The sequence below is a fragment of the Neoarius graeffei genome, chromosome 3 (assembly GCF_027579695.1).
Source record: "Neoarius graeffei isolate fNeoGra1 chromosome 3, fNeoGra1.pri, whole genome shotgun sequence".
Lineage (NCBI taxonomy): Eukaryota > Metazoa > Chordata > Actinopteri > Siluriformes > Ariidae > Neoarius > Neoarius graeffei.
In genome coordinates, this window is record NC_083571.1 from 74916815 (window position 1) to 74926406 (window position 9592).

The 9592-nt window shown below is 39.7% G+C and overlaps 1 protein-coding gene across 1 annotated transcript; it reads left to right on the forward strand.

Annotated features, from left to right (window-relative positions):
• The first annotated feature begins 1631 nt into the window (after positions 1 to 1631).
• srp9 (signal recognition particle 9) lies at positions 1632 to 2878 on the forward strand. The gene is made up of 3 exons (XM_060916024.1): positions 1632 to 1818; positions 2126 to 2194; positions 2279 to 2878. Exons 1-3 carry the CDS (start codon positions 1747 to 1749, stop codon positions 2396 to 2398), a joined length of 261 nt encoding a protein of 86 aa, XP_060772007.1. The 5' UTR covers positions 1632 to 1746; the 3' UTR covers positions 2399 to 2878.
• Positions 2879 to 9592: the final 6714 nt, after the last annotated feature.

The window sequence follows — 9592 nt, forward strand, 5'->3', positions numbered from 1 at the left end:
GGCTAGGTTGTATCCAACATTGACAAAGTAGTGATTAAATTCATTTGCTCTCTCTTTTGTTTCACTTGAGATCGGTTGATTTATTCTTAAGAAAATAATTAGGATATCCTAGTTTACCAGTACTATTTTTAAGGATGTTATTTAAAATTTTCCAAGTGCCTTTAGTATAATTTCTATATTGTTCCAGTTTTCCATGGTAGTAGTCCTTCTTAATAATTCTTAATATATTAGTAAGTTTATTCTTATATTTTTTATACTTGCATTCAGACTCCTTGGTTCTGGTTTTTAGAAACTGTTTGTACAGTAGTGTTTTTTGTTTGTTTTTTTTACAGGCATTGTGTAACCCCCTAGTGATTCATGGCTTTTCATCATATTTATTCTCACCTAACTTATATGAACGTATAGGACAGTGTTTGTCAAATAAAGAGATAAAATCTGCCATGAAGACATCATAAGCTACATTTGGGTGTTTGTTTGAATAGACCTCATTCCAGTCTTGCCTTTTTAAATCTTCCCTTAGTGCATCTACAGCTTCAGGTGTTTTACATCTAGAATAATTGTACATTTCTATATTTCTGTGAGATTTTTCCTGAAAGAAATTCTGTATAGTTGTAAAGACTGGAAGGTGGTCAGTAATATATTTTAGAAGTAGTCCACTTATTATTGTACTCCCAGTTTCATTGGTGAAAATATTATCTATGAATGTGGCACTGTCACGTGTTATTCTGAAGGGTTTTAGTATAGTTGGAAAAAGTCCCAGGCTGTACATCATATCAATAAAGTCTGTGCTCTTTTTGTGATCATTTAGATTTAGAAGCTCCACATTAGTCACCACATACACAAAGCATCTTATTCTCATTGCTATTTTGATATATATCAATATTTTCAATATAATCAAACAGAGGGCCTTTCTGTATGGAGTTTGCATGTTCTCCCCGTGTCCACGTGGGTTTCCTCCGGGTGCTCCGGTTTCCCCCCACAGTCCAAAGACATGCAGGTTAACTGGTGACTCTAAATTGACCATAGGTGTGAATGTGAGTGTGAATGGTTGTCTGTGTCTATGTGTCAGCCCTGTGATGACCTGGCGACTTGTCCAGGGTGTACCCTGCCTTTCGCCCGTAGTCAGCTGGGATAGGCTCCAGCTTGCCTGTGACCCTGTAGAAGGATAAAGCGGCTAGAGATGATGAGATGAGATGAGATGAGATGAGATGAGATGAGATGAGATGAGATGAGATGAGATGAGGTAAAAATAATTATAGTAGTAAAAAAGAGCCATTCAAAAAAAAAAGATCAGAGACTGAACTGGAAAAGGGAAAAAATAGCAATGAAGGGGAGCGCTATAAAGATATGTAAGGAATGTGGGTAAAGTGGAGAAAATAAAAGGAGGCAATGAAAGAGGAAAAAGTTAGGAGATACTTTTCTTGGGGCAAATTTGATTGGATACCACGGTTTAACACACAAGCCAAATACACGCGATGGGAGTGGTAAGATGGCGGCCAGAGCTCAGTGGGTTAGTGCTTACCTGTTACACTGCGCATGCGTTGAAACGTTTGGCAGTAACGAGCGCTCTCATTGGCTCAATAACCGACCAACCAGGATGATCCTTTTTTGATTTTTGCCTGCCATGTTTTTCTTTCCCGTCTTTGCTGATCTGGTATAGACCAGAGCTCAGGAGTATAAATCTGTCTATAAGAGAAGAATAGTTATAATTCCGAATATTTACTTTTATTCACGTTTAATTGAATCATGCCTTATTATCAGACCTGGGAAGAGTTTGCTCGAGCAGCAGAAAAACTCTATCTGACGGATCCGATGAAGGTAAAGCGAATATAAAGAAGCTGGGTTTGGAGGCTGTTCCTCGGTTTGTACAGTTAACGAAACTGATGGGTTATATTGTGTAGCGTTCAAAACGCTTCACATGTCCAATGGTCCTAACTTACTTTAACTGTGAGTCTTTCAGGATCACTCGGTTCCAGCTGTCTGATCCTCACTATCGAGCTAATCATTTCGAAAGACATATTTGCTCGTTTTATCTGTATTTTTATGTTATATTATACACCTGTAATCAGCTGTATAAACAAATAATGGTAGTGAATATACCAGAGGGTTTGATTTCTCTGTGCAGGTCCGAGTTGTGTTGAAATATCGCCACTGTGACGGGAACCTCTGTATGAAAGTCACAGATAACGCTGTGGTAAGTTGCTTTTCTCAACCAATCGTTACTGAAACCCAGATGTTATCTGTCAGATTTTCCACCTGTGCTTTTCTGTACTTTTAGTGTTTGCAGTACAAGACCGATCAGGCACAGGACGTGAAGAAGATCGAGAAGCTGCACGGAAAGCTGATGAGGCTGATGGTGTCCAAGGAGTCCCACAGTGGAGCCATGGAGACAGACTGAGGGACAGTGTAGACTGTTGGACATTGGTGCTGTGCCTGCTCCTCTCACACTCATCTGGAGAACATGAGCCTGAAGATTCTGTATTTGGAGGGCTGAGAAGTTTGGTAGACGAAAGTGAAAATTATGTCCCCCATCACACAGGAATCTCCCCTTGAAGAGCTGATATTTATTCTCGGATTCAGCATGGACTTTTATTTTATGATTAACCAGTATTCTGGACATAATGGGCTAGGGGTTTTTTGTTTGGTTGGTTGTTGTTTTTTTTTTTTTTTTAATAATCACAAAATTAGACCAGGTGGTTAAATGCATGTGAAAGCTATGTGTGGTCTGAGCCCACAATCTGTTCTGTAATGATAGAACAATGAGCTAAAACAATGCCTTATTAATTCTTTTATTAACCCCCCCAAGCATCTTAAAATTATCTTCTTTAGAAGGGATAGCTTTTGTTTAAGTTTAGCATGAATAAACAAATTTGAACAATGAGTTGTAAGAGACATTCACTGGTATGATGAAAGTTGAAAGGCAAAAACACTAATTTAAGAAAGCCTGTGGCTTTTAATGAAAATATACATTTGAAATATTTCAATATACATTGTTAATCCAAAGTTTGAAAGCGTCTAAGGCTTTTCATTTGTCATTTTTACTGGTTTAGAATGACTGTGTTAAGTTTCATATGGAATTATGCAGTGACCAAGAAAAGTGTTAAAACTTTTTTTTTTTTTTAATATTTTAAATTCTTAACCATATTCCTAATCAAGCCTTTTATGCTCTCAGACAGTTTCATAAGAGAATTTCATTTTCCAGACTGATCAATCCTTGCTGTTTCTGATAAGTTCTAAATGACTTCTAAAAAACACTTGTTGGGGGGCACATGTATTTTAATTCAAAAACTAATTGCTATAAATATTTCACCCATAAGCATTTATTAAAATACAGTAAGTAGAGAGAAGAAGCAATGACATTTAGACACTGATTAGCCATAACATTATGACCACTGACAGGTGAAGTGAATTACATTGTTACAATGGCACCTGTCAAGGGGTGGGATATATTAGGCAGCAAGAGAACAGTCATTTCTTGAAGTTGATGTGTTGGAAGCAGGAAAAATGGGCAAGCGTAAGGATCTGAGCGACTTTGACAAGGGCCAAATTGTGATAACTAGATGACTGGGTCTGAGCATCTCCAAAATGGCACATCTTGTGGGGTGTTACTGGTACACAGTGGTTAGTACCTATCAAAAGTGGTCCAAGGAAGGACAACCACTGATCTGGCAACAGGGTCATGGGTGTTGCAGGCTCATTGATTCGCATCAGGCAAGAAGGCTAGCGCATGTGGTCCAATTCCACAGAATAATTACTGTAGCACAAACTGCTGAAAAAGTTAGTGCTGACCCTTTCCGTTTTATCCAGCATTAACTTTTAAGGTAACTTAGCCTGTCTTCCTCACCAACCTCCTTAAAGCTGTCATTTATTGCATGCGGCTCCCGCCTTCTCACTGATTTTCTTTGCTGTATGGTTCATGTTGTCTTTCTTCTCTTCTGTCTCACACCACTTTCCTGTCAGCATCCCTCCTTCAGTCTTGCTTTCAGGATATTGTCTACATTATCAAACTTGTGCCAGTCCTTCTCCTTACTGGAGGCCACTTTTCCCACCAGTGTTCTGCTTGGGGTTGGAAATCCTGACATGTAGTGGTTCCAAGCGCTGTGGGATGTTTTTCCCCTATTCTGATGGTTAATGTGAACATTTAGTATACCCAGAGCTGTCGAACCATATCTGCATGATTTTATACATTGTGCTGCTGCCATACGATTGGCTGATTAGATAACTGCATGAATGAGCAGGTGTTCAGGTGTGACTAATAAAAAATGCTCTATGACTGTGTGCCTTAAACATGGCTACCACAGTATATTGGAGTTGACATTAAATAATGAATATGAGCTCAAAGTGCAGACTTTCAGAGGTAAAGGTTTTCCAAACTTAGTGGTTTACAGCTCTTTTGAAATCTCTGCTTCTCACTGTTTAACTTTGCACTTTTTGTCTGTAGCCACGACTGAATATTATTCTATATAGAAATCTGCAGGTGTAGAAAAACACTAGTTAAATGTGCTGCCACGGTCAGGTGAAAGGAAAAATTGCAAGGTTTTGTCCATAGAGCTACACTATATAGCACATGTTAAGTCATGGGGCTAGTTAACATCTGTTCACGGGCCACGTTTGGCCCTGGGTCCAGATTTTGGACAACCCTGGAGCTAATAAGTTATGGCTATATAGACTAGTATGCTATGGATGTCTTAGAAGTATAACATTAAACTCAGACAACAATATTTAGAGGCTTTGCACCATCACATGACCCCTATAGGGTCATGTCCCTACAGTGTCTTTCAGAAATTTAAAAAGCCAATATTTCCCCCTTCCACTTGACCCAACTTCTAAAATACTTTAACTGATTTCTTCCAAACCTATTTCTCTGAGCTCTAAATACAGTACCTCTCTTTCACTGATATACTTCCTGCACAAAATAAGAACATGTACTGTTTCAGGTTGCTGGTACTCCAAGGATAGTCCTTCCCAATGTTTTCCTAAAATGTAAAGTGTACTACTGAGATATGTATGACCAATCCTCATTCTAGAAATATTGACTTGTTCCTTTCTTTTTCAACCTCCTTTCCTGCAAATATTTACTGAATCAGTCACTCTACTATTTAATGAAAATAAATGCTTCCCTTTACTCTCCTGTTCCCAGTGCTGTTGTCATTTCACATTAATTTCCTTCCACACAATACATTTACCCTCAGCCTTTGAAAGGTTTATACTGATGTATTTTCTCTTTTAAGTGCTTTTTTGGCCAACTTCTCAACCTTTTCATTTGATGGAATACGTATGTGTGCTGGGACCCACATCAGTGATATCTCAACACCCTTTCTTGACACATTCCTGATTATCAAAAGAATATCATAAACAGGGTCTTGCTGACTCCTAGATGAACCTATCCCAGTACTCTTAATAGTTGACACAGAGTCACTGCACACCAACACTTTGATTTTCAGTCTGCTCTGTCCATTGTATTGCCATCAGTATAGCACAAAGTTCAACTGTAAATGCATTCAGAAAATCTGAAGTTCTCCAAAAGCTGCTCCAGTAGCACCTGTTTCTGGATCCTTTGACCCATCTCATCTCATCATCTCTAGCCGCTTTATCCTTCTACAGGGTCGCAGGCAAGCTGGAGCCTATCCCAGCTGACTATGGGCGAAAGGCGGGGTACACCCTGGACAAGTCGCCAGGTCATCACAGGGCTGACACATAGACACAGACAACCATTCACACTCACATTCACACCTATGGTCAATTTAGAGTCACCAGTTAACCTAACCTGCATGTCTTTGGACTGTGGGGGAAACCGGAGCACCCGGAGGAAACCCACGCGGACACGGGAGAACATGCAAACTCCGCACAGAAAGGCCCTCGCCGGCCCCGGGGCTCGAACCCAGGACCTTCTTGCTGTGAGGCGACAGTAACCACTACACCACCGTGCCGCCCTATCCTTTGACCCATCAGTAAAAATTAAAATATGCCCCTGGTAGTGCTGTCTTACATGACGATGAAATTCATTGACCAGATCTAAGTTATTACTCTCTGCTTTAATTTCAAGTAATTCTAAATCAACTTTTGGCACCTCTAGTTCCTGCAATGGAACTGAGGGCCACATTACTACAGGGCAGAAATCATTATCATCTATCCCCATTTCCTTTGCTACTGGCTCCCCAGTCCCTCCAAAAGACAGTTCTGCCACACCTCTCTTCCAACTTGACTGAACTGCTAGTTTAACTGAGTGGTTATTTCTCTGACATATCAAGTTCACCCAATAGTTAGCCTGAAACTGTTTTCGACGCAAGCCCAGTGGCATTTCCCCTGTCTCAACCTGCAGAGCACATACTGGAGATGAACGCATAGGCCCTGTATCCTGAGTACCTTGGCTTGAACTAAATCCAACCAAGACAGTACTAACTTAGAGGCCAATGCAAGCTTCCATATTCCATTCTTGATCTAACCAAATGCACATAAATTTGTTTTAAGGATACTACAACCCCGATTCCAAAAAAGTTGGGACAAAGTACAAATTGTAAATAAAAACGGAATGCAATAATTTACAAATCTCAAAAACTGATATTGTATTCACAATAGAACATAGACAACATATCAAATGTCAAAAGTGAGACATTTTGAAATTTCATGACAGCAACACATCTCAAAAAAGTTGGGACAGGGCAACAAGAGGCTGGAAAAGTTAAAGGTACAAAAAGGAACAGCTGGAGGACCAATTTGCAACTCATTAGGTCAATTGGCAATAGGTCATTAACATGACTGGGTATAAAAAGAGCATCTTGGAGTGGCAGTGGCTCTCAGAAGTAAAGATGGGAAGAGGATCACCAATCCCCCTAATTCTGCGCCGACAAATAGTGGAGCAATATCAGAAAGGAGTTCGACAGTGTAAAATTGCAAAGAGTTTGAACATATCATCATCTACAGTGCATAATATCATCAAAAGATTCAGAGAATCTGGAAGAATCTCTGTGCGTAAGGGTCAAGGCCGGAAAACCATACTGGGTGCCCGTGATCTTCGGGCCCTTAGACGGCACTGCATCACATACAGGCATGCTTCTGTATTGGAAATCACAAAATGGGCTCAGGAATATTTCCAGAGAACATTATCTGTGAACACAATTCACCGTGCCATCCGCCGTTGCCAGCTAAAACTCTATAGTTCAAAGAAGAAGCCGTATCTAAACAGGATCCAGAAGCGCAGACGTCTTCTCTGGGCCAAGGCTCATTTAAAATGGACTGTGGCAAAGTGTAAAACTGTTCTGTGGTCAGACAAATCAAAATTTGAAGTTCTTTATGGAAATCAGGGACGCTGTGTCATTCGGACTAAAGAGGAGATGTACATTTATCATCCCACCATAGAACTGCTTTCCTCATAAGTCTTCCTGTACTTTTAGGTATAACAATCATTGCAGCCATATTTATACTCTCCCTCAATTCAATTTCATAATTCTCGACATCACTTTCTTCTTGAACTAATCTACAATAATTGTCACCTTCTTCCATAAATCCAATTTGCCTTTTCAAAAACCTATCTTCCATTTCTATTTTCTGTAAGCAGGGATATATTGATGTTCAAATCACATACAACTGGATAGTGATCACTTCTTATTGTCCCCCTTCCATACACCTCCCACTCACACTTTGGAACCATTCTACTAAACATTAATGTAAGATCTAACACAGACTCCTTGCTAGTTCTTATATCTATCCTAGTTTTCTTCTCGTTATTCACGCATACTGAATTCCTTTCATTTAACATCTCCTCTATTGCCTGACCATTATGATCTGCCTTTTCACCTCTCCATGTATTATGACCATTAAAATCCCCACATCATTATAACATTATCTCTATCCTGGCCTTCTACTTTCTCTAGTTCATTTAATTCTAACTGTTTACATGTATTGTAATAATTTATAACTACTATCTTCTTCTTTTCTGCCCATACTTCCACTACAACATATTCTTGCTCTTTCCCTATACCTAACACTCTATAAGGTATCCCCCTCCTTATAAAAGTAGTGCATCCTCCTCCATGTTCCTGTTCTCTATCTCGTCTACCGATGATGTAGTCAAATAAAACAAAATCCAAACTAGGCTTTAACCATGTTCCTTGAATACATATTGTATTTGGTTTCACACTTTTGCGGTCTATAAATCTTTAAAATCTTGCCCATTCGCTAACAAACTTCTTGCATTCCAATGTAAAAACATCATAATCAGTAGGACCATCCTACACTATTCACCTCCTGGCTTGGTTGTACACTGAGATCATCCCATATTTCTTCCCATTTTAAACCTATACCATACCCATATGATGAATCGCTGCCTTTGTAATAATTTGGATTCTCTCAGTTTTAGAGTTAACCTCAGCTAGTGCATTTATTACCCCTGCGATAAAAGTGACCAAGTCCCTCTTTTCTTTCCATGCATTCCTTTCCTTTTCCTTGAGTATTTCCTGTGTCTGCTTCCATGTATTCACTGAGGCTACTTCCCTTCTGGAATTTCTTTCATTCACCTGCTTTATTGATCCCATCCATTTAACTGCTTCTGCGTATGACATGTTATTGTTCACTTTTATGTTATGGATCTCAGCCTCCCGTTTCATAACTTCACATCCCCAGTATGCAGCACTATGTCCTCCCCCACAATTACAGCATTTTGGTCTTACCCCCTCCCCACATTCCCCATAATCATGACCTTCACCACATTTGGCACACCTTTTATCCCCTTTGCACAATCTTGCCACAAGTCTAAACTTCTGACATTTAAAACATCTTATTGGCTTCTGTGTGAATTCTCTCACCTTATACCTAATAAGTCCAAAATACAACTCTTTAGGTAAGACTTTTGTTTCAAATTTAATCAGAATTAACTCAGTTTCTTTTTTCTCATATCCCTTAGTCATTCACTTTGCACTTTTAACTGCTTCACGGTTCACCTTTAAATTTGCAACAAGCTCCTTCATGTCAACTGTTAAAGGAACCCCATAGATCATTCCTTTACATCCCACCTTTTTCTCTCCCACTCTCACCATCTTGGTCACTCTAACTTTCCCAACAACTTGCAACTTTTGCACTCTTTCAATCTGCCCTTCAGAACTGCTTCCAATTAACAAATTTCCATCATTCAGAACTCTAGCAAACTTCACCTCCCCAACCTGATTTCTGATAATTTTCATCAATTTAACCGGGTCCATATTTCTTACTCCTCCTTCCCTTAAAACCTTACACCAACATTCAATGACTGCTCCTCTATCTCCCTTTCCTCACTCTCCGAGCCTTCTGTATTCCTTACCCACTTTGTCCCCTATTTTGCCTCCTTAACTCCTAGTTACTACTCCCATCCTCTTCTTCCAAATCCTCCAGACTGCTACTGCTTTCTTCCTCATCCCCTAAAATTCTTGCAAGAAGTAGCCACCAGTTCCGAGCGTGTTGAGAACAAAACAAAACATCCATTCAAATCTGTTGTTTTGATCCCAAACTCCAGGGAGCAGCTCTCACCAAGCCTTGTTCAGATCATGTGACTTTTGTTAGAATTATGTGAGCAGCAAAAGTTGTGGTCACGCAGCAGGCGGATTCTTGACTGTCATGC